Consider the following 27545-nt stretch of genomic DNA (forward strand, 5'->3'; position numbering starts at 1 on the left):
TCACTCTGAGCTCAGCATCAGCCTGGGGGTTTCAGTCAGGGCAGTTGGATACAGAAAACAAAACCATATAGATCAGAAAGGAAAAAGGAAAACTCTTTATTCACAAATGGTATGAACAATCAATTGTGCTTCACTATGGTAATGAGTAGTCAGAGAAGGTTTGAACAGTATGGCACCCCCCGAAATGAACTACTTAGGGATAAATTTGGAAAAAGATATGCAAGCGCTGTTCACGGAGTACTGTAAAATGTTGCTGAGGGAAAGAAAAACCAAACAGAGGGGCTGGGCACGGGGCCCACACCTGTGATATCAGCACTGTGGGAGGCCGAGGTGGGAGGATCGTCTGAGTCCAGGAGTTTGAGACCAGCCTGGGCAACATAGTGAGACGCCGTCTTTACAAAAAATAAAAAGTTGGCCAGATATGTCAGTGTGTGCCTGTAGTGCCAGCTCCTGGGGAGGCTGAGGCAGGAGATTGCTTGAGCTTGGGAGATCAAGCCTGCAGCAAGCCATGATTGCACCACTGCACTCTAGCCTGGGCGACAGAGTGAGACCCTGTCTCAAAAAGCAAGACAAGAAACACACGACCACAGGGGCAAATCCCAAAATAAGTGAGTGAGAGAAGTCAGACAAAAAAAGAGCGCGCGCTGGATGATCCGTCTGTCTAAGATGCTAGAAAGTGCACCCGAGTCTGCAGTGGCAGGAGGTGGACCTGAGGTTGCCTGGGGGTCGGTGGCGGGACCCAGTAGGGACACAAAGGTGCATTTGGAGGTGACTCTGACTGTAGTGAAGGTTTCACAGTACACGTGTCAATTCATAGATGACACGCTTTAAACAAATGCAGTTTGGCATATGAGGGCAGACAGTGACCGCATGCCTGCAGCCAGCATAGCAGTGAACCTGAACCCCGCTGGTCTCTTGTTACCAATGAGTGTCCAGTGAGACTCTTGCCCTGGGCTGCCCGTATAATAGGAGCAGAGCAGCTGGTCACTTGGGAACAGGCCAGTTCTTTCCCTTGGCTCAGGCTTTGTTGTTTGCCCATTTTTGTCCCAGGAGGAAGAGATCACTAAGGAGGAAATCGACATCCTCAGTGATGCCTGCTCTAAGCTGCAGGAACAGAAGAAGTCACTCACCAAGGAGAAGGAGGAGCTGGAGCTGCTGAAGGAGGACGTGCAGGACTACAGCGAGGTGGGTGGGGTTTGCTCCCTGGACTCTGAGACTGCAAGACAAGTAAAATCGCGGTACTGGCCCCAGAAGTATATTACATAATACTTCCGTCAGATACTTGATAAGAGTATTTGGAGAGGAAAGCAAATTATAAATAAACCTTATTCAGTAACCTTTCCACAGCCATTCTGGCTGGACCAATCCTCTATAGTGTGACTGTGTGCCATTCTGGCCACAGATGTGTGTGCACCTTTTTTTTTTTTTTTTTTTGAGAGAAGGTCTTGCTCTGTTGCCCAGGCCGGAGTATGGTGGCACAATTTCAGCTCACTGCAACCTCTACCTCCTGGGTTCAAGCAATTCTTGTGCCTCAGCCTCCCGAGTGGATGAGAATATAAACATGTGCCACCACGCCTGGATAATTTTTTGTATTTTTAGTAGAGACAGGGTTTCACCATGTTGACCAGGCTGATCTTGAACTCCTGACCTCATGATCCACCCACCTCGGCCTCCCAAAGTGCTGGGATTACAGACATGAGCCACTGTGCCCAGCCCCTAATACAATTTTTTAAAAACTGTGATAACTGATTTTTCAATTGGCAAAAATAATTTGCCATTTCTAGATTGACAGCCCTCATGTCATGTGGGTTCTCCACTGGATGTGAGGTGCTTATCACCAGCTCAGCCTGTTCCTTCCCTCCCCTCCCCTCGCCTCCCCCATTCTTCCTCATGATGTTTACTCATGGGAAAAATAACCTTGGAATTTAGAAAGACACTTAAGGCTGGGCACTGGCGGCTCAGGCCTGTAATCCCAGCACTTTGGGAGGTCAAGGCAGGAGGATCACTTGAGCTCAGGAGTTTGAGACCAGCCTGGGCAACATGGTGAAACCCCATTTCTGCAAAAAATACAAAAATCAGCCAGGCATGATGGTGTGTGGCTGTACTACCAGCTACTCTGGAGACTGAGGCAGGAGGATCGCTTGGGAGTGGAAGGCTGGGAGTTGGAGGCTGCAGTGAGCTGAGATCATGCCACTTTACTCCAGCCTGGGCGACAGAGCAAGACCCTATCTCAAAAAACAAAGACACTTAATTTCCTTGATTAATTAGTTCACTTAATTTTTCTTTAACAAATGTGAAGGAAATTGAGATTGAGAGTAGATTCTATGTCTTTTGCTTGCAAGGCAGTGTACAAAAATAAGAAATTGGTATGATAGAAACACAATTTTATGACTTTCTCTGGTTTGAATTAATGGGTGTAATTACAAGTTAATTTATTACCTTTTTTTTTTTTTCGAGATAAGGTAAGGTTTTGCTCTGTCACCCAGGCTGGAGTGCAGTGGTGTGATCTTGGCTCACTGCAGCCTCGACCTCCTGGGCTCAAGCAATCCTCCTGTCTCAGACTCCTGGGTAGCTGGCACTACAGGTGTGCACCACCACGCCTGGCTAATTTTTTGTTCTAATTTTAGTAGAGATAAAGTCTCACTATGTTGCCTGCTCTGGTTTCAAACTCCTGTCCTCAAGTGATCCTCCTGCCTTGGCCTCCCAAAGTGCTAGGATTACAGGCATGAGTCACCGTGCCAACCAGATTCTTTTTTTTTGAGATAGAGTCTCGCTCCGTTGCCCAGGCTGGAGTGCATTGGCATGGTCTTGGCTCACTGCAGCCTCTGCCTCCTGGGTTCAAGCGATTCTCCTGCCTCAGCCTCCCAAGTAACTGGGATTACAGGTGCCCGCCACTATGCCCAGCTAATTTTTGTATTTTTAGTAGAGGCGGGGTTTCACCACATTGGCCAGGCTGGTCTCGAACTCCTAACCTCAGGTGATCCGCCCGCCTTGGCCTCGCAAAGTACTGGGATTACAGGTATAAGCCACTACACCCGGCCCCCTTTTTCTTTTAAGACAAACTTTTTACAACCAAAATAATTTTATTAGGACTTGCAGGAGATCAAGAAGGAACTTTCAAAGACTGGTGAAGAAAAATACGTGGAAGAATCTAAAGCCAGCAAGAGATTGACAAAAAGGGTGCAGCAGATGATCGGACAGATCGACGGCTTGATCTCGCAGCTGGAGATGGACCAGCAGGCTGGCAAGCTGGCCCCGGCCAACGGCATGCCCACGGGGTGAGTAGGGTGGCGGGCGCGGGAGAGGGATCAGAGACTCACACAGGGAGGCTGGTCTCTTTGCTGGATCTGAGCTGGGCCCTTCTGGCTCCAAAGGGCACGTCGTAGCCTCTGCCTGGCTGCCTCTCCACCTTTGACCAGCAGTCCCAGCCAGGAACCCTCTGACATGTCAGTCTCTGCCTCTCCGAGAGCAGTTCGTCCCTTCCTGGCCCCTCTTCCTCTTCCCACAGCCCTCTCCCCTCCCACTCCAACCTCCGCCTCTCTTGGCTTCTGTTTCCTCTAATTACCAGGCTCTCTTTTGCCTCTCCCTCTTCCTGACCCCACCCACACTCAGTAATGACACCAGCTCAGGCAGTCGGCCTTCTCTGTGCCCAACATGTCCCAGATTCCTGCAGCAGTGGCTGAGGGAGCTGCCGTTTTGTGAGTCCCTTCTGGGTGAATGAAACAGCTGTTGGGTGACAGCTGGTGTCCTGCAGGCTCCAAATCTCCACCCCCACACCCACAGTGTTGTAGGCGGGCTGCCCGTGGCAGCCTGCTCATGCCCTCGTCCCTGCTCTTGGAGGCCCTCATCTGCCCAGGGCACCGCAGCCCCCGTGGTCATGAAAGTATTGCTAAGTGGCCATAGGCCTGAGGACAACCGCCCAGCAGCCATGGCCCCAGAGGGGCAGACATGCCCGTGGAAACCCTGGACCCGGTGGTGTTTCTGTGTTTGTGTCCACGCTGGCCCTGGGAGCTCTTGGCAGTGTATGCAGGATGGGATAATGCCTTGGGGGTCCATGCTGGAAGTTGCCTGGCTCACGCGGAGCCGCCTGTGTCAGTGCTGACCACTTGCAGCCACAGGTGTGGGCGGTGAGGCCCCGTGTAGCAGGATGCCTGCCCGTGGCCACATGCAGGCTGTGCTCCCACAGGGAGAACGTCATCAGTGTCGCCGAGCTCATCAACGCCATGAAGCAAGTCAAGCACATTCCCGAAAGCAAGCTCACCAGCCTGGCCGCAGCACTGGATGAAAACAAGGATGGCAAGGTCAACATCGACGACCTCGTCAAGGTGGGCCTCGCTGGGGACCGCGCAGGCCATCCACCACCTGCTCTGGGGTGGGGTGGGGCAGGGAGACTGTGCATTGCATGCCCGGCACCCTCGTGGGCAGCTACCCCCTCCTGTCAGGGGTTTGGGTCTGTCACTGCGACTGTTCCTTTAAGCCGCCGCTCTCATTTGAAACATCAGAAGTGAGAAATTATTGAAGTTACAACTCAAGTGTTGAGATAACAAATGCACCTAGTGGCCACGTGTCTCACTGGACCCTGCCCCCAGCTGGTGGCACTGGGGAGCCGGGGGGGGGGGCGGCAAATACCTCTCAGGGGCCCCCGAGGCTGAGAGGCGACTGCACAGGGAGCTGGGGGGCGGCTCACACCTGCCGGGGTCCCCCAAGGCTGAGAGGCAACTGCATAGGGGAGCAGGGGGGGCAGCTTGGGCACCCCCCCCAAGGCTGAGAGGCGACTGCTGGGCTGAGCTCCCAAGTGCAGCCACTCAGGTTCCAGGGTAGCCCAGGATATTCTGGCCCAGGATCCAGTCTCTGGAGGGAAGGCAGGGCTCTAGCCTGGGTGCGCACACACCAATTTTCCCAATCACTGACGTCTCTGAGGGGAAGCTGCCTCGTGGCTCCCGGTGCATGCGTCAGGTTAGTGATTTTCCAGACGTCTAACAGAAGTGTTGGCTGGTTTCTTGCAGTTCAGTTTGGAAGCAAGGATCAGGTATCTACAGCACAGCTGCCCTTCCCTTCCCTGCTAGTCTGGGTGGCAGAGTGGGGACAAGGTCCCTGCATGTCACCCCACTCTGCCCTGGGAAGCCATGGCCCAGGTTCCCGGCCAGAGCAGGAACTTGACCCTGGCAGCCCCATTGTGCTGTCTGCCACCTGCCAAGGCAGCCCCCTGGCTCCTTTGTCCTCTCACTCTCTGAGCCCCTTCCCCAGGGCCTGTGGCACCCCTTGGAGGAATTGGTGCTCTGAAGACCCTGGGGCCCTCAGGCAGTGATTGCGTGCATGCTGCTGCCACCCCAGCTGGGGCGGCTGATGGCACTGGCCCCGCCTCCGCCTCCGCCTCACTGTGCTGTAGGGCGCAGCCACCCAAGCCTCTCCCTTTCCCATGTGTGTAGGTGATTGAGCTGGTGGACAAAGAAGATGTTCACATCTCCACCAGCCAGGTGGCCGAGATTGTAGCAACACTGGAAAAAGAGGAAAAGGTGGAGGAGAAGGAGAAGGCCAAAGAGAAGGCGGAGAAGGAGGTCGCAGAGGTGAAGAGCTAGAACCACCGGCCTGGGCACCTGTCCTCCTGCTGTGCCACCACCCTGGCAAGGGCCATGAGGGCGATTGCTTTGTGGTGATTCTTAGTGGCTCATCTAATATTTTGGCTGGAATAAATCAGAGACTTCTATAATCAAGTAAATTTTAATTTCCATCATTCCACGGAGATTCAACCTGTCTGGAATCCCGGAACCCCTCCACAGAATCGTGTCTGGATCCACACTGTGGTGTGGCTGCCACGGCCTCCTGGCTCCAGAGGCAGCTGGGCCGGGCCAAGGCAGGAAGCGCCCCCCCTACCCCCCCACGTGTGGCCTCGAGTCTCAGCGTCTGACTGTGCTGCCCTGTCCCCAGGGAAGAGAATAAGGACCACGTAGACTCTGCCCACATGGAGCTGGCTGCTGTGCCCACCCTCAGGGGCGTCAGGAGACACAGCCTGGCCTCCTCAAGGCTGAAGATGCCTCCTCCATTCGCCTGTGGACCTGGATTTCTCGATTTCAGTGTCAATAGACCTGTCTTCCTGCACACTTTCAGCTGGATCTGGGTCACTGGAGACAGAGGTGTCTGCCGTCTCTGTGGCCTCTGGAGAGTGACGTCCTCCTGCTGGGAGTGCTGGTTCTCACGTGCGGTTTTCCTTGTGTATCGGAGCTCTTTCTTGGCTTTCTAGTTCCCCCAGTTCTTTAAGCAGTCAATTGGCACAGAGTTTCCCACGCTGGTCTGCCTGCCCCAAGAGCCGTGCGACTCCGATGCAGCCCTGGCCATGGGGCTCCCTTGGGTGGTGCTTGGGCTGCGTGCCACGGGGGCTGCAGTGGATTCATTGTGTCAGGGATGAGCCTGGCTCGGGGGTTGGTGGGGCTCTGAAGCGCATTTGGGGTTCTTTGTAGCTTCTAATGTGAGGTTTGAGTCCAGTGCACCCACAGCAGCATGCCCTCCTCATGCCCTCCTCACTCCTTACGGTGTTGCAGGCTCAGGCCCCTGGGCTCCTTTAGCAAGCAGGCTGGTCAACGAGGCACGAGGATCCGGCACAGGGCATTCCCTGGGGCTTCAAGGGCAGTACCCCCAGTGCTTAGGGTTTGCCCTGTGCCCTCTGGGTGGGGCGGCCTCCCTGCATTCGGCACTCGGCAGCATGGTCAGGCTGGCCAGGGCGTGGGCAGGTGGTGTCCTGTGGCACCTCCACCCTCCTGCCCAGCCTTTTTTTTTTTTTGAGACGGAGTCTCGCTTTGTCGCCCAGGCTGGAGCGCAGTGGCACGATCTCGGCTCACTGCAAGCTCTGCCTCCCAGATTCACACCATTCTCCTGCCTCAGCCTCCCAAGTAGCTGGGACTACAGGCGCCTGCCACCACGCCCGGCTAATTTTTTGTATTTTTAGTAGAGACAGAGTTTCACCGCGTTAGCCAGAATGGTCTCGATCTCCTGACCTCGTGATCCGCCCGCCTCGGCCTCCCAAAGTGCTGGGATTACAGGTGTGAGCCACCGTGCCCGGCCCACACTCATCTTTTTAAGGTCAGGTTGGTTCCTGGCAAAAATGTCCCTCCGGGGGCCTCCAAGCATAGGATTTGGAAGACAGGAACGGCACAGGCAGCCAGGAAAGCAGCTGCGCTCAGACGATGCCTTCTCCATTACTTGAAGCTTCTTTCTGTTCAGCCATTAAAGAAACTTGACAAAATAGGAACAGGAGATATTTCTCAATTGTAAACCTTCGTGCAGGGACAGTTGGCTTCCAGAGGCTTTCAGATTTCAGTTAATTGAGAAGTTTGTTTTAGATCCTTAACTAATATTTATGAATTCTCTCACCCTGTGTAAGTAGCCTGGTGTTCGTTTGTCCAAGTGTACTTACCCTCGAGAACAAGGCTTGCAGTTGCCAGGTGTGTGCAGACGCCTCTCCTGTGAGCCGCATCCCGGGCCCATTCAGCTGCCCCGGCTCTCGTCCCCGTCCTCACTGCCTTGGCTGAGCGCTGTTGATGTGAACAGCCGCTGCCAGAGGCAGCCTGTCCCACTGTCCCCTCTGCCCTGGACTCCGCGTGGCCTCAGAAAGCCGGCTTGCCCTCCGGGTGCCGCAGGGGCTTGGCAGGTGGGGAAGGCTCTGCCTTTGGTGGCTTCCGCGACATCAGCCGTGCTCTGATGCAGGCTTGCTCCCTCGTCATCCTCCCTCATTGTTCTGTGTGCATTTTTCTCTCTGTCCTGACCTTTCTTCTTGCACCTAAAAGTGCTGTCTGGGTGCAAATGTAAGCAGTGGTGGATCCAGAAATAAGAGCTTTGTGTAATAAGCTTCGTAAAACAGTCCTTTCTTACACCTGCCCAGTGCCAGACCCCCGGTCTTGGCCTTTTTCAGGAGCTGGGATATCTGCGCCTGGTGAAAATGAAACGAATTCCTGATCTAGGAATTCAGTATTTCCTCCTCACTCCAGCTAAGCACTCAGTTTTTTGTTTTTTTGATACGGAGTCTTGCTCTGTCACCTGGGCTGGAGTGCAGTGGTGCGATCTCGGCTCACTGCAACCTCCACCTCCCGGGTTCAAGCGATTCTTCTGCCTCAGCCTCCTGAGTAATTGGGATTATAGGCATGCACCACCATGCCCAGCTTTTTTTTTTTTTTTTTTTTTTTTTTTTTTGAGACAGAGTCTCGCTCTGTCACCCAGGCTGGAGTGCAATGGCGCAATCTCGGCTTATTGCAAGCTCCGCCTCCTGGGTTCACACCATTCTCCTGCCTCAGCCTCCCGAGTAGCCGGGACTACAGGCGCCCACCATCACACCTGGCTAATTTTTTTTGTATTTTTATTAGAGACAGTGTTTCACCGTGTTAGCCAGGATGGTCTCGATCTCCTGACCTCGTGATCCGCTCATCTCAGCCTCCCAAAGTGCTGGGATTACGGGCAAGTTTTTATTAGAGACGGGGTTTCATCATGTTGGTCAGGCTGGTCTTGAACTCCTGACCTCAGGTGAGCCACCCACCTCAGCCTCCCAAAGTGCTGGGATTACAGGCGTGAGCCACCGTGCCCAGCCTAAACTCTCAGTTCTAACGTAGGGATTCAGGAATTGGGCATATGGCTTTCAGACTCCTTTTGCAATGTCACAATCCAGACTTTTTTTTTAATGAAGGACACCCCGCAGTGGCTCGCAGTGGGTCCCGGTGCTGACAGGAACGTGCTGGGGAGCAGGCTTTGTCTTTGTTCGCAGTGGGTCCCGGTGCTGACAGGAACGTGCTGGGGAGCAGGCTCTGTCTTTGTGCATCCTTCAGGGGTCCTAAGGCTGACTCCACCGGACAGCCCGTCCTGGGCTGTGTTAAGCACCTTTTGTAGAAATCGTATTTTTATTAAAACATCAAATCTGTGTTCCTGTAACAGTGCAGAGTAATATTTCTGAACCGTTGGGCACACAGGAGCGAGTGGAAGCCAGCAGAGCTGTCCACGTGGCTGCAGGGGCTGGGCCTTGGGGCGCGTGTGGCTGTGAGGCCAGTTCCAGAAGGAGCCTCACCATCCCTGGGGGTTTGAGTGCTGGGCCGCCCTCCATGGGTTCAGCCCTTGGCTTCACGCTTCTTGCCCTGCAGGATGGGCCTGCAGGGTCAGGAGACCCACGTTCCCAGGTCCTGTGACAGCATGAGCTGCTCATGGAACAGTGTGGGACATTCTCCAGGCCAGTGGCCCTGCCACCTGGTCATGCTCTCCCTGCTCTGGGGACCTCAGTGACTTCTTGGGAGTCCTGGGGTTAGGGGCTGGGACCCTGGCCGAGGTGTCACCCAGGAGGGCCAGCTCTTCTGAAAGACTCCTCAGGCAGCTGAGGGGAAAGAGCGCCAAGTACGGCCCTAGGGAGTCCTGGACGAGGCAGGGCCTTCAGCCTGTAGTCCAGCCCACAGGCAGGGCCCAGACGCCCTGAGGGATGTGTGATGGCCTGGGGCCGTGGAGGGCAGCCCCCAGCCCGGACCTCTGGGTGCTTACCTGCCTCAGCGTGGCCCTGCTGCAGGAGTGCGTGGATGGTTCCAGCGCCAGGATAGCAGTGTGGCGTCTTGGCTCCCTACCCTTCTCAGTGGACAGAAGCCATCCCTTAGGTGCTCTGCCCACACTGGGACCAGGCCCTGTGGGCACCTCATGGGCTTCTCTGCAGCCTTGGCTGCTGGTTTGTTCACACTAAGGGTCCTCCCTCGGTGCCTCCCTTGACACCCAGGCCGTAATTAATCAGAGGAAATGATGGACCCACAGCTGGGGTGGGAGGTACTCACTCATGGGGACAGCGCCCAAAGAGCTGTGAACAAACCAGGTGCCCTTGGTGACCCCAGGAGCCACCAGTTGTGTTCTGGAAGCTGGGCCTCCCATGAGACACGTCCCCCTCAGAAAGCCATCAGCAGACAGCAAGGGCAGGGACCCTGCCAGCCTAGAGCACACCCAACCACTAGAGGGTACCCTGATGGTGGAGGTTCAGTTGTGCTGACAGCTGGGGTCTCTTATGGGCTCACCTTCTTATGGGACAGGGGGAGGCAGCCAGGGAGCCCCTGGTGGGGCAGCTTTGAGGACTGTGCCCTGCCACCTGGGGTCGCTAAGGAAGCACTCTGAGGAGGAGGGGGCTGGCCCACCAGCACCTTCATGGGCCACTGTTCTCCCAGTGGCCCAGCCCTTTGGTCCCCAGTACCCATTCAGGGTCCCACTGTGCCCACCAGAGGTCCACCAGGGCCCTGACCGGAGAGGGGCCTTAGGTTGTAGCAGGGACACTGCCCAGCCAGCGCTAGGGGGCGCTCCCAGCCTGCGCTCTGAGTCCCATGCTCTGCCTGCCTTGGTGTGGATGCTGGAACTGCCTGCCTGTTGGCCTGGTCCCCCCACTGCCCTGCAGGCCTCAGCCTGTGCCCTTCAGGCCCATGTGGGCCTCCCCATCCTGCCACTGTCACCAGGCGTCCCATGGCCAGGCCTGCCTCTGGGGCCCAGCATGGGGTTTCTGGGCAAGCGGGGGAATTAGGGATGCAGAGTCCCCTGTGAGGTCACTGTGCCGCTTCCACCAGGCCCGCGCCCACACATACTTCCCTGAACAGGGTTGAGTTAAACCCTTGCCTGCCCAGGAAATGGGCCAGAAACGCCCCCTGACCTGAAAGGTGAGTTTGTAGCCAGAGTATTTTAGAAGCCAGAGTGAAAGTTCATGCAGCCCATGGTTGGGAAGCCCTGCTCTTGAGCCAGCAGAGGGGAGGAGAGAGAGACAAGGAGGATGGCAGAGGGGAGAAGAGCAGAGGGAGGACAGCAGAGAAGAGCAGAAGGAGGATGGCAGAGGACAACAGAGGTGGGGACAGCAGAGATGGGGAAAGCAGAGGGGAGGACGAGAGGGAGGATAGCAGAAGGGAGGACAGCAGAGAGGTTGGTGGGGAGTCAGGAGACGGCACGCCTCCTCCAGGAAGCCTTCTCAGACTTGCTCTCACCATGTTGTCCTCCCACCCTGCTAGGGCTATGAACTTGGGCAAGGGCCTGGTTCCATCTCTGGGTTCTCAGCACCCCCATCAGCACCTCATCTGCCCAAAGGTGCTGTATCACTGTGGGGGACCCTGATGGAGCCCAAGGCAGTGGGGGCACTGGTTGCCTGGCCTGGGAGGGCAGAGAGCTGATCTGGAGGACAGTGGCCACCTGTGTAGCCCCCAGGGCCCCATGAGGGCTTTGCTGACTTTTGGCTCCATAGGGGGATGCCCAGAAAGCTCCCCAGCTGACTGGGAAGGCGGATGCCAGGGGTGAGGTGATGAGGGAAGGTCTGCCTCAGAGCTAGTGAGACAGGACCCTCCCCACCACCACCACCTCAGGAACCCATGAGCTGGGAGCAGCCAGGGCGGTGCACCCCCAGGCACCCTGTTCCTTTCCCCCAGGCCCCTCCCATAAACACTCCTTGCCCTTGGGGCTCCCAGACCACCAGTGACCTTCGGTGCTGCTGCCAGCATCCAGCCCACGCAACTGGGACCACCTGGCAGACCGTGCCCCCTCCCTCCCCTATCCCAGAAGAACTGGAGGCAGAAAGCACAGGGCCAGGTTAGGAACCAGGTGTCTTTATTTTTTGGAAAGTTCGTCGCTGGGTTAACAAAATCGCACCTGCCGCTTTGGGTGACACCTCTGGCCACCATGCACTGGGCCCCAAGAAGAGACCACCCTGAGCCATGGCCCTGCAGGTAAGCAAGGGACAGCCACCCAGACTCAGGGCCCAGTAACAGTACAGAACAAACCAAATGAATTCACGGCTTCCCTCCAAGCCTTGAAAGGTAGCAGTCCAGGCTATAAAACTCTAGAAGCATTGCGTAAGAAGTGTTAAGTCTACAGCAAATACATCTTGTAAAAACTCAATAAATTATATATATAGATATATATAAACTTGTAACATCTAATAACATCTGAACCTGCACGCAGGGCCGGCGCCTCCCTGGAAACCGTCTCCCTGCCTGGGACACACAGCAATTAGAAGAATTTGAAAATACCAGCTTGCTTTGAAGTCCAAAAAATAAATCTCCTAAAGAAAAATCCTATAGAAGTCTAATTCTCCTGAAAAAAGACAAAGGAAATAAAATATCCTCACTGGAATCACCTCCAACTATTAACAACCTTTTAGGCTCCGAGGCGATCCTCCAGCTCCAGGGCAGGCCGGACGTACATTCTTGGCCGTCCCTCTATAGGCGGATAAACCTTCTCGGCTGTTAATAAGTTAAAAATTAAAACTCTCCGCCATGTGGCTGGCTAAATGCTAGAAGTGTTGGGGTGTAGGAACAAGGGTGCCAGGGGCCCATAAATAGCTTTACAAATATACAGGTCCAGTTTTAAAACAAAACCGCGGTGCCAGAAAAGGCCCTGCTCCTCTGCTCGCATGGGTGAGACCCCCTGGGGCCTCCCTCCCCCGCCCCGCCCCGGGCCACACCTGCCTCCTGTGCCCCCAGGGTCGCAGGCCTGCGTTGTACCAGCCTTTTCCTCTTCCATATATTTTATATATATGTATGCATATATACCATATACACAGCATCTATTTATATAAATGTACACTAGTTTCTGGAATAAACCTTTTGGATAAAAGGTAAAGGCTCCCATCTTCAGGTACCCGTAATTTCAGTCTCTGAGGGGCAGGGTGGGAACTGGGAAAGCCTGGAAGTGGGGAGGCGGTGCCACTAACACCCCAGGCACAAGGTGCTGGACATGTGGGGCTTCCCTGCAGGCTCAGCTTTGGGTGTGGGAGGGGCTGAGGCTCACCCTGTGATGTCCCGTGGTGCAAAGGCAGAGGCCGGAGCCATGTTGGGCCCAGCTCCCTGCCCCACAGGGGTCCCACCGGGTGGGCCCACTTACATTCTGCACTGGGTCCCCCAAGAACAAAGGCCCCTCGGTGCTGCAGCACCAGTCAGGAGGCCGTTGCACAGCAGTGGGGACACCCAGGGTACCTCTGCACCTGGAGGCCACAAGATGCGCACACACACAGGCACACACACACACACACACACACACACACACACACCCCCAAAGCTCTGTGTAGCTGTCTCTCCATCTGCACTGAGTCTCATGCCGGGGAGTGGCTGTGCACCAGCAGCAGGGTGGGCTGCTAGGGACCCCCTCACATTGTTGGAGACCAGTGGCCCTTCACGTCCGCGAGCCCCCACTGCTGGGTGGGGCCGGGGGCAGCAGGTCGTGGGCAAACACAGAGTCATCCCCTGAGGAGCTGGAGCTGGGGGTGTCCTGGCCACCAGGGGAGTACTGCTCGAAAGGCGCCGACAGGTCCAGGTACTCCTGCTGGTGGGAGGCGGGGTGAGCGCTGTCCCACCAAGCCCCTCTTCGCACAGCCACCTCTGTGCCCAGGCTGTGCCTCAGAGGGCCCGCCCCACACCTCAGCACTCTGGGGGGCAGGATGGCCGGGGACGGCGGGGGGAGGAGCATAGGCGGGTGGCACCAGGCCAGAGCCAGCACTCACATCAGTGGACGTCACAGTAAGGACACGGTCCAGGTCCTCCACCAGCTGCTTGAAGGTGGGCCTCTGGGAGGGCGCAGCATGCCAGCACTCCCGCATGATCATATACCTGCGGGCAGGGCGCTCAGGAGGGAGCCCCGCCGCTTCCCACCTTATTCGAGAACAGCCTGAAGGGCTGCCAGTCCCTCCCCCGCCCAGCCCTGGAGGGACCCCACCCCTGAGGACCCAGGGGAGGGCCAGGGATGCCGCTCACAGGTCGTGTGTGCAGTTGGCGGGCTTGTCCATGCGGTGGCCCTCCTTCAGCAGCTTGAAGAGCTCCTCCACAGGGATGCCGGGGTACGGAGAGCCCCCCAGCGTGAAGATCTCCCAGAGCAGGACCCCAAAGGACCAACTGTAGGGGGAGGCGAGGTCAGGCTGTCCTGAGACTCCCAGGACAGACACCTGGGCGGGCACCAGGGGAATAGGCCAGGGCTGCGCTGCTGCCCCCAGGGAGGGGCAGAAACCACACCCAAGAGCTCCAGGGCACAGGCGTGGGGGCTGCAGCTGAGGTCCTGGCTGTGCCCACTTCCCACCTCCACCCCTGAAGCCAGAGGTCTGGAGGACACATACACGTCACTCTGGTGAGTGTAGACTCGGTCAAACAAGGCCTCAGGCGCCATCCACTTCACGGGCAGCCGGCCCTGGGAGGGTGTGGGAAGGCGGTGTTGACGCCAGGCGTCCTCCTGGCATGGCGCCCCCCCACCCCCACCCCAGGGCCAGGCTCACGTTGGTTGTCTTCTTGTAGTAGTCGAGGTTATGCACGTCCCGGGCCAGCCCAAAATCTGCTATCTTCATCACGTTGTCCTCAGTCACCAGCACATTGCGGGCAGCCAGGTCCCTGTGGATGCACTGGGGAAGGGGTGGGAGGCAGGGCTGAAGCCTCTCCACCAGCATCTCAGGGCAGTGCCCAGCCTACTCTGCCCACACCTGCTGCCCTGCTCACCTTCTGGGAGGCCAAGTACTCCATGCCCCGGGCCACCTGGTAGGCACAGGACACCAGGTCCTTGAAGGTGAGCTGCTCCTCGGGCGGTTTGCAGGTGTCGAAGGAGTAGTCCAGACCCGGGGGCCGTCGTGCCCGCAGGAACTCCCGCAGGTTGCCCTTGGCCGCGTACTCCACCAGCACGTAGAGGGGCCCTGGGGGCACGGCCTCCTCAGAGGGGCTGCCAGGCCCAGGACGGCCGCCCACCCGGCACCACCGCCGCTACCACACCTACCGCCCTGCGTGCAGGCACCCAGCAGGTTGATGATGTTCTTATGTTTCCCAATCATCTTCATCATCTCCATCTCAGACACCAGGTCTGAGAGGTCCTTGTCAGTGGCATCGTCTGTGCAAGGAGCGAGGGGCCTGTGTCAGGCGGCAGCGGTGCCCCCAGCCCTGCTCTGCACCCCTGGCCGCCCCCTCCTCACCTTTCAGCATCTTCACGGCTACGGTGACAGGCTTGGCGGCCCGGTCCTTATCAATGCCAATGGCCTCCGCCATGACCACCTGGCCGAAGCAGCCCTCCCCAAGGGGCTTGCCCAGGGTCAGCCTGGCAGTGGAGGCAGAGGAACCATGAGTGTGCAAACTCGCCCACTCTCAGCCCACCACGGTCCCCACCCCAGCCCGGCCCAGCCCTTGAGGCCCAGAGCCACCACCTCCAGGAAGTCCTCCATGCCCCCCCCATAGCCTGCTCATAAGGACGAAGGGTGTCACCCACAGCCTCCCACCCTTGCTGCCCCTCCAGACAGGGCACCTTGAGAGGGTCAGTCCCTGTCATGCACCCCTCCCAGGAGCATCTCCACAGAGCCCCAGCCACACCCAACATCCGCCATATCCCTGATGGCCCCTAAACCCAGCCGGGCCTCTGACTGGTGGCTGTTTCACCCCCACCACCAAGCCCCCTACAGCCAACACCGGCCCTCAGCACCACTGACCGGGCCCGAGACAGCTCCCATTTGGGGTCGGCAGGCAGCTCGAGCTCGGAGACATTGGCCAGCGTGGGGCCCTCCCCTGAGGACAGCCTTGCGATGCGCACCAGCGGTGTGTTGGAGCTCATGGACGCGTTGGACTCCAGGGACACCTGCTTGGGTCAGCAGGGGCAGGTTGGTGCCGTGTGGGCGACAGGGTGTGGAGGTACGGCCGGGGGTCAGTGCTGGGCCAGAAAGGGGGGGGCGTTCTGACTTCCACCAGCATTGAATGAAGATTTTTAGAATGTTTTGTGCCCCAAAGTACGCTAGGCTCTACATGGTGACCAGAGACAAGGAGAGGGGAGCCCGCCTGGCTGCAGAGAGGACTCACACAGCCCAGGACCAGCGTGGGCCGAGGGGGGCTCCAGGTGGCCCGGCGGGCAGGCAGCTCAGAACCTGGTATCTACTTTCTGTTACCTGTCGCTTGAGCGGGAAGCGGGAGATCTTGTGCACGGTGGGGGAGCCCAGGCCTTTCTTGGGGGGGCTGCGCAGGCGGCAGAGCGTCACAGCCGCCACCACCAGGATGAACAGGAAGAAGCCCGCCCCATAGCTGAGGATGCCTGCATACACACTGCCCGCCTCGTCAGGCTCCACCAGCTCCTCCTCAGCTGCAAAGACACGGGCGTTGAGGCCTGGCCTGGCCCCCCCGGGGCTCCCATGGATGCCCCCGGCCCAGAGCCACAGGCACCATGGGCGCGGGAGGGGGCTCAGAACCTCAGCACCCGCCTTGTCTGGAGGGTTTTGCGGTAACGCCGGTGAGTCTAGAGGGCCAGACCCTGGAGAGGAGGAGCCCAGCAGAGCCAGCCAGTCCCACACCGCCACCAGGCGCCCGGGAGACACCAGAGCCGCAGGAGGGGCCTTTGGGGACCCAGATGGGAAGGGGGCTCGAGGGGGCTGAGGAGGCCCCTCTGGGACCAGGACCGGGCCAGGCCAACTTTGTCCCCACACTGGGCACAGGGCCAGGTGTGAGGGCTCAAGGAGCGGGACGGCCATAAGCCACAGGATTCCCGTCCGTCCTGGCGGCTTTGGCATGTCCCGAGCCAGCGTCCCCGAGACAGTGCGGAGCAGCAGCAGCAGAAGCCGGTACCTGGCAGCACCACCAGCCACGCAGAGTGATGAGAAAACCCAATAGAATTGCCCGCCAGGCAGGTGTACTCCCCGGCGTCCTCAAAGGTGACGTTGTGCAAGGACAGAACCTCTAACTCCTTGTCGGTGGTGTTAGCGCCTGCCGTCTACAAAGAGAGAGCAGAGCGATAGGCGAGCGCCAGCACCGCCCTGCGGGCACCGCACAGAGTCCACATGGCAGGATCCAGCCGCTGCAAGGAAAACGCCGCCACCACCAACTCCTCAGCCACCGCCAACTTGGTCACCGCCACGCGGCCGAGGGCCCTCCGCCTGGTGCACCGGTACTGAGCCCGAAGCCAGGCCCCTCCACCGGCGAGTCCTCTGTCCCAGGTGAGCGGCAGGCGGGCAGGCAGCATGCGGGTTAGCGCAGAGCCGGGCGGGTGCAGGTGGAGGATGGACACACGGACACACAGGCTGGGGAAGCGAGCTGGCAGCGGGCAGGGGCGGAGAGAGGCGCAAAGGGGCGCTCACAGATGCCACAGAGCCGGCCCGGTGGGCACCGGGCACCTCCTGTGGGGGGCGCAGGCGTGCGGGAAGGGTCGGCGCAGGCCACGGGGCTCGAAGCGGGCGGTCACCATGGAGGCTGGAGCTGCCAGCCTTGCCGAGGCGGCCACGAGCAGAGCGCGAGCCGGGGGCGGGAGCGAGCAGGGCTGGGCGTGCGGGACGTGCAGGGCGCGCGGCCAGGGCCTTGGAGCTGGAGCTCTTGTGCCGGCCGGCATGGGACAGAGTCGTTACCTGCTTGGGGCCCGTGAACGCTCAGCCAAAAGGCCTTCTCGGCCACGCCTATGAAATTGGTGGCTCGACAGAGGTACTCGCCCCCGTCCCGCTCCGACACATTGGCCAGGCGGAGGCGCACGTCGGCCTCCACACTCTCACTGATCCAGGACTGCGGGGACAAGAGACCCGGCTCAGGCACGCCCCTGAGGCAGCCCCGCCGGGCACGAGGCAGGATGTGGGAGATCCCCAAGGTACAGATCCAGGCTGGGCTGCGTCAGCCCCGAAGGCTGCCTGGAGGAGGCGTGGAGGCACTTCACGGTGGCTGTGGTTTCACAGGATGCACGTCTCTGCCTCCACCCCGACAACCCAGCCCAGACCCTCAGACAACCTCTCGTCACTGGCCTGCCCTCCCCCGGGCTCTTGCGGAACCTGTACCCTGGACAAGTCCCGATGCAGCCTCTCTGGGCAGGGTCTGGACTCCACCCTCGCCCTGCGCCTGCTCCCCGCCCCCATGAGACCGTCTTCTCTCTGAACAGATGTTTCTCTTTGGTCTTTGAGTGTCGCAACCGTCCCGATTCAATGGCCCCCACCCGGCAGCCGTGGGAACAAAGCTAAGGGCTTCGGGAGGCGGGCAGACAGTGAGCTTGCACCCCACTGCACACAGCTGACGACAGCCAATCAGCCAGGTCGGGGCTCAGCCACCGCCTCTGCGGTCCAGAGGGGGCCTGGAGGGCTTGGCCACACTGCCCTCCTGTCCTGGGGCACCACTGCTGCCCCAGCCGCACCCACCCCCAAGAGGCCCCTGTGGGCAGCTCCGTGTGAGGGACTTCTGTGGCTGAGGCTGGCCCTCTGCAGACACGGAGACAGGTCCCAACGCAGCGGTCTATGGCCCTGAGGTGTGGGGTGGCTGAGACTTGGCCCCACAAGCACCCCCACAGCTTCTTCCCCCGAAGCTCCAACCCCTAGGCCCAAATCCTCACGCAATCCCCAGCCAAGGGGCACCCTTGGGGCCAGCCCAGGAGCCCCAGCGGCGGCACCCATGTGCACACGGTGGCCCACCTTGAGTACGGTAACGTAGGGTGTGCCATCAGGGCCCACCTTGCTGCCGTTCACCTCCACGTGCTTCAGCCACTGGATGTGGGGCTGTGCGTCACTGTACACCTTGCAGTGGAACTCCACATCGCTGCCCAGCACCGCTGTCTGGTTGGCCGGCAGCCCCGCCTGCAGGATGGGCCGGTGCGGGGAGCGCTCTGTGGGGGCAGATGACGCTCAGGGGCCACCCCCTCCCTCACTGCCACCGCCACTGCCACCCCCGCCCCCGCGCCACCCCAAGGCCCTCACCCAGCACGTCCAGCGTGTATGTCTGCCGGATGCTGCCAAACTTGTTCTCCACTACGCAGGTATAGTTGCCACGGTCCGAGGGCACCACGCTTTCCATGACCAGGCTCCACTGCTGGTGCCGCAGCTGCAGCGGGGCACGAGTGAGCGAGCGGAGGCAGCAACCACCGCGCCTGCCGGGCCCAGAGCCGCCCCACCGCGCCCACCTTGATGCCTCCGATGCGGTGCTCGCCGCGGAACTCCTTGCCATTCTTCAGCCAGGAGATGGAGGGGGTAGGGTTGCCAGCGGCCGGGCAGCGGAAGCGGACGGTGTTGGCGGCCGGCACAGCCAGCAGCTTCTTGTCCATGCGCTCGGGCCGAGTCCAGTAAGGGGCCCCTGCTGGCCGAGGTGCATGTGAAGGCCGTGACCCAAGTGGCAGCAGAGGCCCCTCTGAGCAACCCCCTTCCCAAAGCTGCCCCTGCCCACCCCCAAGCCTGAGTTTCCCGTCCTGTGTAGGACGAGAGCGGGATGAAGCTCCCAGGAGCCTCCCACATCTTGTCCCCACCCCAGGGCTTTCTCAGAGCTGGGCCATGTGTCCCCTCCCCTTCCCTCCAGGATGCTCTGCCCAGACCTGTGAAGTCACGGGGCACAGGGCATTGTCCAGGGGAGCCCACCTGCCCAGAGAGGCATGCCAGGGGCCAGGCCCACCAACAGGGAGACTGAAGACCCAGGGGGTAGGCCCATCTAGTGGACAAGCCAGGACCTGGGAGCAGTGTACCAGGAGAGGAGCCTAGTCGCCTGCAGAGCCAGGAGCCTTGGAGGCAGCTGGGCAGCACGGGCCCACAGGAATCAGAGACCCTACACCACCCTCTGCAGAGCTCCACGTCTGGTGGGCACCCAGAGACGGTGGCACCCTGGAGGCCCTGCCTCCTCCCATCTCGATGTCCAGGGCTCCCACCACCCCTCCCTCACAGCCCAACTGGTTTTTCTCCTTCCTCAGGGCTGGTGCTGCCTTCCTGCCGGGACTCCAGGCAAGGATGGGCTGGCATTCCCCAGGAGGGAAGCAGTCCTCCCCTCAGTGACCTCACTGCCAGCCCCCTCCAGGGACACGCCCATCAGGGGCACTGAGGCCCAGCAAGCAGCAGTGTGGACAGAGGCTGGAAAGAGGCACCCCAGGGTGCTGAGCTCCCTCCCAGGCCTCCTGGAGACCCCCAGGGTGAGTTCCCCCAGCTCAGTTTCTCCTATGGACTCAGCCTCCCCGCCTCACCTGCTCACCCCACTGGCCCAGGGACCCAGCCCACACACCATCAGTCCGCAAGTCGTAACTGCCCCCATGTCTGTGCCACGATGACCCTCACCTGCACGCACTCCCCTCAGAGTTCCCTCCAAAACCAGAAGCCCCACCTCCCCGCCCTACAACTTGGCAAAGTCCACCTGCCACCGTTCCAGGCCAGGACACCAGGCATCATCCCCAACTGCTCTCCCACAGCCACAGCCCACCCACCAACCACCCTCCTGCCAGCCACCCTCCCCGCCACTGGTTGTGGTAGGTGCTCCTGGCGCCCTCACCCTGGGTCCATCCACCCCAGGGCAGCCATCTGAGCGCCCTGCCCTGCTGCGCTCGTATCTGCGGGGTCTACCTCACCTATAGCCAACACCAGAGCCCCACAGGCCAGCCCTGGCCTCCTCCTGCTCCTGGAACCCCCAGGGCCCTGTGCCTCGGTCCCCCCAGCAGCAACACGGGTGTCCCCTTGCACCCCAGCCCCGCCACCACGGTTGGGCATCTAGAGCCATGTCAGTGGCCCAGCCTCTCCTGCATCCTGAGGGGACCGGGCCTTTGGGGTGACCCCAGGGAGGTTGTCCCGGGGCCTTAGTCCCTCAGCTGCCTGTGGAGGGCAGGGCTTGGCGGTGGCAGCAGGCCCCACCCCCGCCGGCCTGAACCCTGGACCCTGCTCCCACCTGTGTCCACACCTGTGTCCTCAGCCTCATCCTCCCCGTCTTCGTCATCTCCCGAGGATGGAGCGTCTGCAAGGCAGAGATGGCCGCGTCCAATGCCCGACCTGCCCCAGGAAGCCCCCAGGTGCCCCTCCCAGACGGGGCAGGGTCCCCCATGTGGGCAGCACTTCTTGGGGGTGCCCTCCAATCCACCAATGACCAGAGAGACCCCCAGCCACTCCTGACCCACGCAGGGACTCAGGGAGCCCAGCACTCGGCTCCTTTCTGTAGCTGGCGTGGCCCCAGGGCTCACCTGTCACCCGCACACTGAAGTGGCACAGGACGCGCTGCGTGAGCCGCTGCCGGCAGCTGTAGGCCCCGGAGTCCTCGTGGGAGGCATTCAGCACCTGCAGCCGCTGGGGCCCCACCAGGACACGCTCCGAGGGCACCAGCCCTGCGCCATCCTTGACCCAGACAGTGGGCCCCATGGGACCACCCCCGGGCGGGGGACAGCTCAGCTCCACAGCGTCCCCGCTGCCGAAGACCAACTGCTCATGCTGGCCGGGCTCTGGGCCCGGGACTTCTGCGGGCAAGATGGGCGACCATGAGGCAGGTACCCCCAAACCCGGCCCCGTTTACAGACACAGCGGTGGAGGCCTCAGCGGTCCTGAGTGAGGAAGGCTCTGACCCAGATCCAGGGTCCCACCAGACCAGGGGCTGGAAACTGTGTCCCAAAAGGGCCAAAGGTCTCTATCTTCAGCTTTGCCAACCAGTCTGTCCCAAGGACTCCGGTCTGCCTCGGTGTGACGGCCGCCTTCCCCACACAACCTGCAGCCAACCCCACGGCGGTGGCCCCACAACGCTTCACTTATGGACACGGAGAATTCAAATCTCAAAGTGTCACAAAGTGTGACTCTTCGTTCTTTTAATTTGTTCAACTGCTTGGAAAACATAAAATCCGTGCTTGGCTCACAGGCGGCACCACAACGGGCAGGTGCTGTGGGCAAAGGGGACAGGCTGCCCTTTGCTGGCTTCTGGCTGAAATGGAGCTCAGGAAGGGTGCCAGGGTTGGCCAGCCAGCCCCCTCGTGGTGCAGATTCACCCCAGGAGGGGTCCGTCCCTCTCAGCAGCCCCCGCACCCCATATGGGCCGGAAGAGCAGTTCAGATGGACAGCCAGGGAACAGAGCAGGCGAGAAGGAAGGAGGTGCAGGGTCACGTGGCCGTGGGGATGGCTCTGGGGGGTGATGCGCAGGTTCACCGGGCAGAGCACAGGCCAGAGCAGCTCGAGGGGGCCACGGCGGGGGTGGGGGCTCCCTGGGGCGGGCAAGGTTCTGTATCCTGCAGCTCCTGTGGAAGCTCCACACAGCGGTCATGACAGAAAACACACCGAGAAGAGCAAAGTACAAACACGGCGCTGGGTCCAGCCAAGTGGGTCTCACAAGCCGGGGACCGGGGAGGCCCAGGCGGGCCCTCAAGGGGGCCTGGGGGTGGAGTCCTGATGCCTGCAGGGGGACTGGGGCCCCCTCACAGAGGAGGACCAGGCTGGGGGCAGGAAGCTGTGAGAGCCAGAGCAGGTCAGCAGCCCTGGCCCCTCCCTGGGGGCTGAGAAGCTGGGGTGGGGGCCCACCCACGGGCAGATGTGCAGGTGGCCCCTGGGTCCCTCCCCAGTAGCTGCCCAGCTCCCCAGAGCCACCAAAGCCTGTGACCCAAGGACACACCACAGGCAGGGCTGGGGGGACAATCACCCCTAGGCCTCCCTGCCAGGGCCAGACAATGCGTGCAGGCGGGCGTCCTGGGCTTGGGGCCGGGACGGGGGTGGGTGGTCCCCCAGGCAGCCTCCTTCTTCAGACCCAGCTGGGCGGGTTGCGCCATCACTTGTCATTCTGCAGACGCGTGGCCTAGATTCGGGGGCCCAGCTGCCCACTCTGGCCACACCAGTCCCTGGCTGCCTGGCCAGGCCCTATTCTGCCCAACCCACCTAATCCAGCCGCACACACCCAGTGCCCAGCGAGACCCTGCCAGCCAGAAGAGCCCACACTCATCCCCCGAAGCATCCGCAGGAGCCCTCGCCCCACAGGGACCCACAGCTCAAGGACTGCCCCTGTGGGGACCCCACAGTCAGGGGGGCTCCTGGCCTGACCTCCAGCCCTCCAGTCCTGGCCAGTGTCTTGTGGGGACCACCCAGAGCTGGAAGCTGCTCGAGGCCCCCCAGAAGGCCGAGAACAGGCTGGTCATGGCAGCCTCAGCTGCAGGCCCTGGCCCAAGGGCAACAGCCGGTTGGTTCCGGTTTGGTCTGAGTGGCGACAACAGGTCAAGCCACCCGCACAAGTATTCGCTTCAGCCTGGTCCAGCGCGGGGGGACGGGGGATAGAGCAGCCCCAGGCCAGCCACGCCGGTGGCCATCTGCCCGTGTGTGATGGGGAGGGTGAAGCCCTCACTGCCCCCCACTGCCTGCCTGCTAGGTGCCAGCAGAGGCCAGGGCACCCCAGCAGGGGCTGGGTGGGGAGCACCAGGTGAAGGACAGTGTGACATGGGGCATGAGTGGGCACTATGAACTCGGGTCTGACTCCCACTGGGGAGTCAGCAGTTGAGTGGAGCCCCCATACCCCACCCAGCTGCCAGGCATGGGGAGAGCTATAGCCCCCCCAGCAGCCCCAGGAAGGGTTCTTTCTTTCTTGATCAACAAAAGGGAGGCCCCACTGACACCACACAGACACTGGTGCCCAAACACATAGTAGACAAAACTCCTGCTGTACCCAAGGCAGGGTAGGAGGCAACGCCTCCCACCTCCCACCCTTCTATGGACCCCACAACACGTGCTCCCGCCGGCGCCCCAACCCCACACAGTGCCGACCTCCACTTGAGCTCCACATGCCAACAACAGCCCTCTGCTGTGTCCTAGAGGGGCTGTGCTGGACCTGGGAGGCGTTTCCTAGTCCCAGAGTCTCCACCACTCTGCCACTCACTGGTCCTGTACCTCAGTTTCCCCCACTGTGGCACAATGTAAAACTCCCACCCCACAGGCCCAGGAGCCCCGGGAGGGCACCACGCCCTGAAGTGGCTGGAGGAGTGAGAGTGGGGGTTGAGAGGTGCTCCCTGCCCTGGGTCTTTGGCCCCAAGACTGATGTCCATTAGGCCAGGGTGCTGGGGACAACCAAACTCTGGCCTGGGGAACCTTTCTCCAGGTTTTGGGTCTCCGCAGTGGAGGCCCAGTGCATGTGAGGGAGCATGGGTGAGAGGGTGGGGGAGCCTTGATCCATCATAAGCCCCTCGGGTTGACCCCAGAGAACAAGGATCAAATCCTCGCTTCCGGAGCTGCCCCAGGGGTTTATTTGGGTTTTGGGGTGACATGAGGGCCTGGGGTCAGGGAACAACACGTTCTGGTCTGGGATGCAAATGAAGTTCTTTGCAGCTCTCTGGGGTACAGGAGGTATTGCCAGGTAGGGGCTATAAAATAGCCTAAGAGGAGGGGACCCCAAAAGTCCAGCCTCCCTGTCTCCCCACCTGGAGTTTCACAATAAAGTCAGGAAAAAAGGGATCCGGAGGCTGGGCAGGCTAAAGAGGGCTTGCCAGGGTTATCTGGCCTAATCCTTCAAACAGCCCTGCCATTATCGGTTCTCTTGGACAGGTGAGGAAACTGAGGTTGGAAAAGGGCACCAGAGCCTGAGCTGGCAGCCTGGAGGTCTAGGCCGACCGCTACCCCGCCAAAGGTGGCCCCACTCCTGGCTCATTCACTCCCGACTCACTCAGGTGAGGGCTGCCTGCCTCCCTAGATGAGGTGACTTTAGACCCCCCTCCTCCAGGAGACCCCAAGCCCCCGGGCTCCCACTCAAGCTCAACTGTAACAAGAGGTGCCCCAGCCCCAGATCTAGCCCCAAGTGAGACCTGAGGGCTGGGGAGCTGGAGGGTGGGTAACAAGGGGTTCCTAGGCTCACACAAGGACCTGGAGGCCAGGCTCAGCCCAGGTTAATGAACCACCCAGAGGCCCACGCGGCTCAAAGTCCAGCCCTGCAGAGGAGGGGTAGGGGAGGTTGCAGCCAGCACCTTCGGGAAAGGCCCTGCACCCCCAGACCCCTGCTGGGTGGGGTGGGGCTGTGGGAGAGCCGATCTTGTCTACCTCCCTGCACCCTGGGAGGTCCCTCCAGGTCCCAACCAGGAACATGGCCCCCTGGGGAGATGGGGGCTGTCCTGGCAGGGCCTGGGGTGGCCAGGGCAGTCCAGTGGCCAAAACCTTCCCCACCGCCCTTGACCCCTACCAGCCAAGGCTCCATAATTTATGTTCCCGGGCAAGCGCCAGCCTAGACCTCAGTACATTCCACGAGGTCTTTGTATTTTTACTGCCCGGCCCATCTTGTTAAGGAACCGGATTAAGTTTATTGACCGATCAACTCACTACCTGTTTCACCAGCTCCAGTGCGGGCGGGGGCGCCGCCCCGGGGGGGGGCGGGGCGTTCCAGGAGCGAGTCGCGGAGGCCCCGCGCGCCCGCAGGGGGTCTGGGAGAGGCTCCGCAGCCTGGCCGCCGCCCTTCCCCGGGGCTGGCTGACATTCCCGGGCCGTAGGGAGTAATATCTTTATCTGAATGAGAATGCTAAAGCCAGGCTCCCCCCGCGGCCGCCCCTCCGGCACCCCTGGAAGCGGGGCCGCCCGAGCAGGCGCTAAAAGCGCGCGCTGACCTCCCGACGGCCCCTGTCACGCCGCTGAATGACACGCACATTCAAGCGCCGGGCCACTTTCATTCATAAAAAAAATGACATTGTTCCGGGAGGCTGCAGCCGCCGACGGAGAAAGGGGCACGGGGGCGCGGGCGGGGCGGCCGCCATCTGCCTCGGCCCTCCAGGCGCCCTCCCCGGCCCGCCGCGCCCGCAGCCGCTCACACCTCCCCGCGAGCCGCTGCGCCACCATCAATGCGCGGTCTGTGGCCGCGCCGAGGTACAAAGAAGCGGCTGTTCGGGCCTGGGCCCGGGTGGGGCGCGAGCTCACCGGGCCAAGGCCTCCCTCCGCGCGGCCGCCGGGCTGGGCTGTGCGCGCCCCCCTCGCCCGCCCGGAGCCGGCAACGGGTGTACGGGGCGGAGGCACCGGAGCTCTCGGCCCGGCCCACGAGAAACCGCGGCGCGTGTGCAGGACGGGCCGGGCACCCCTTCCCCTCCCCTCGCCCCGCGGGACCTTCCTTCCGACCCTCGACGTCCCGCGGGACCTGGACCGCCAGCCCGGTCTAGGGCCCGCGGCGCTGGGACACGCGCCCCTCGCTTGCCTGGAGCTCGGCGCGCACCCACGGGGAAGCGCCCTCGGCCCCCAGGCACGGGCAGGGTGGGCAGCGGGGACGCTGGAGGCTGCGGCCTCGTCGGGCGGGCAGGGGCCGGGCTTCGCTGACGCGCACACCCACCCTTAGAAGTCCGGCCTCTCGCCTTGGCCGAAACTGGCCACAAACTGGGGCCCGGGGGAGGGAGACGCCAACAATGGGAACTTTCCGTCTGCGCAGAACACGAATAACAACAGCGGGAATCGTGGAAATGGGGCCCCCCGCGCCCTCCGGACAGGCCAGGGCTAGGGAGCCGCAGGGGACCGGGGCTGCGGACGCCAACCCCCAGCCTGGCTCCCCATGGTGGCCTCGCACTTGGAGAACAGCTGCGGCTCCGGGCGCCCCACAAGTCGCCGCGCTATCTCTGGCCGCGCTCTCCGGGAAGGAGGCAGCGGAATCCCGGCGCTGACCCCCGGGCGTCACTCACACCCGGCGCCCCCTCCGACCCGGGTCCGGTTCCCGTCCCCAACGCCTCTGCCCGCACGGGCCGGGCTCTCCTGTGCCTAGTGGGTCCCTTCTTACCTGCCGCTCGCCCCACAACGCGCTGCTCCGTCCCCAAGGACTCCGAGGAGGCGCCGGCCACGATGGCCACGGCCACGCAGAGCGCGAGGGCGCAGGCACGGGCGCCCATGACGGGGGCGGGGGCCGCAGCGTCCTCAGGCAGCGCGCGCAGGCATGCTGCCCCCCACGGCCCGGCGCGGGCACCGGCGGGAGGCGGGCGCCGCTCGGGAGACTGCGAGAGGAGGAAGGCAGCTCGTTAGAGGGGCGGACAGGGACGAAAGCGGCGGTGGCGGGCTCCCGCGTCCCGACTCCTCCGACCCCCAGCCGCCCCGCCCGCCGCCGCCGCCGCCCAGGGCTCCCGGGCCGCCTGGCGCCGGCCGCCTCCTCCCCGCCGCGGTCCCTCCCTCCTCCCCCTTCCCTCCTTGGCTGCTGCAGAGCCCTCCCAGGGCGGCGGCGGCGGCAGCAAACTTTCCGGAGCGGGAAGCCCGCGCCCCGGCCCGGCCCGCCGCAGGGACCTCTGTGGTTCCGCGACAGCCGCGCTCCGGCCCCTCCGCGACCACGGTTGGACCCCTCCGCGCGCCTGCCCGGTCCCAGGCACCGACCTGGCGAGCGCCGGAGCCCGGCTCGCTACGCGCAGCTCCCGCTCCGGCTCGCTGTCCGCGGGCCCAGCTCCCGCCCCGTCCCTCCGGCCCGCGGCCCGCCGGTGCGTCCGTGCGACCGGCAGAGCAGGACCGCGCGGCGCCAGCTGTCCGCTACGCCGCCACCGCCGCCGCCAGTGCGCACTGAGCCTGGGCTGCCCCGCGCGCCGCAGCCAGTGGGGGACGGTCCGCGCCCCGCCCCTGCCCCGCCCCTGCCCCGCCCCGCCCCCTCCCGCCCGGCCCCCGCCCGGCTCGCGGGGGCGCAGGGCACGCCCCCTCGGGGTGGAGCGGGGCATCCGAGGGGGCGTGGCCGGGCGGGGGCGCCCGGCGGTCTCGAGGGCGTGGGAGCCGGGGCAGGCGGGCGAGGCCCCCAAACCCACCGCGGGGCGGCCCAGGGGGCGGCGGGCACGGGGAGCACCGAGGGCGAGGGCAGGCGTCTGTTTGCATAGCGCGCAGCTCGGGTCCCCTGGGGCTGTGCTCAGGAGCTCAGAGGGGAGGTCTCGGCGGGGGTCGGGATGTCCGGACGCTTCGCCGAGATGCTGCGCAGCTGAACCCT

The 27545-nt window shown here is 61.7% G+C and overlaps 2 protein-coding genes across 11 annotated transcripts in view; one reads left to right on the plus strand and one right to left on the minus strand.

Moving 5' to 3' along the window:
- The window catches only part of LETM1 (leucine zipper and EF-hand containing transmembrane protein 1), a 40575-nt gene extending 33816 nt beyond the window's left edge, over nucleotides 1–6759 (plus strand). Inside the window, exons 11-14 of the mRNA XM_032135766.2 lie at nucleotides 1051–1185; nucleotides 3091–3278; nucleotides 4187–4325; nucleotides 5430–6759. Coding sequence (XP_031991657.1) covers nucleotides 1051–1185; nucleotides 3091–3278; nucleotides 4187–4325; nucleotides 5430–5579 — 612 coding nt within the window. The 3' untranslated portion in view covers nucleotides 5580–6759. The remainder of the gene's footprint in view (nucleotides 1–1050; nucleotides 1186–3090; nucleotides 3279–4186; nucleotides 4326–5429) is intronic.
- A 4799-nt stretch (nucleotides 6760–11558) lies between these two features.
- FGFR3 (fibroblast growth factor receptor 3) lies at nucleotides 11559–27135 on the minus strand. 10 transcript variants are annotated; one of them, XM_032135490.1, is made up of 18 exons: nucleotides 26954–27135; nucleotides 26373–26583; nucleotides 20863–21132; nucleotides 20574–20639; nucleotides 18841–19010; nucleotides 18638–18761; nucleotides 18356–18546; nucleotides 16542–16686; nucleotides 15872–16062; nucleotides 15422–15567; nucleotides 14915–15036; nucleotides 14722–14832; nucleotides 14451–14641; nucleotides 14234–14356; nucleotides 14078–14148; nucleotides 13722–13859; nucleotides 13472–13577; nucleotides 11559–13290 (listed from the first exon to the last, which is right to left on the minus strand). In XM_032135490.1, exons 2-18 carry the CDS (start codon nucleotides 26479–26481, stop codon nucleotides 13144–13146), a joined length of 2421 nt encoding a protein of 806 aa, XP_031991381.1. In that variant the 5' UTR covers nucleotides 26482–26583; nucleotides 26954–27135; the 3' UTR covers nucleotides 11559–13143. The 10 variants fall into 10 exon arrangements, with proteins under 10 accessions (XP_031991381.1, XP_031991379.1, XP_031991384.1 ...); XM_032135488.1 differs by having other exon boundaries at nucleotides 15422–15570; XM_032135493.2 differs by lacking the exon at nucleotides 16542–16686 and adding an exon at nucleotides 17315–17465 and having other exon boundaries at nucleotides 12988–13290; nucleotides 26954–27117.
- Nucleotides 27136–27545: the final 410 nt, after the last annotated feature.

Source organism: Hylobates moloch, unplaced genomic scaffold (genome assembly GCF_009828535.3).
Source record: "Hylobates moloch isolate HMO894 unplaced genomic scaffold, HMol_V3 SCAFFOLD_17, whole genome shotgun sequence".
Lineage (NCBI taxonomy): Eukaryota > Metazoa > Chordata > Mammalia > Primates > Hylobatidae > Hylobates > Hylobates moloch.

What these genes read in the sequence shown, in the direction of transcription:
- FGFR3 (XM_058430072.1), bottom strand. Translation starts at nt 26,481, where the DNA reads ATGGGCGCCCGTGCCTGCGCCCTCGCGCTCTGCGTGGCCGTGGCCATC. An exon ending in GGACACAGGTGTGGACACAG is followed by an intron (nt 19,014 to 20,573) that starts GTGGGAGCAGGG and finishes CACCTCGGCCAG; the next exon opens with CAGGGGCCCCTTACTGGACT. An exon ending in AGTACTTGGCCTCCCAGAAG is followed by an intron (nt 14,357 to 14,450) that starts GTGAGCAGGGCA and finishes CCCCTTCCCCAG; the next exon opens with TGCATCCACAGGGACCTGGC.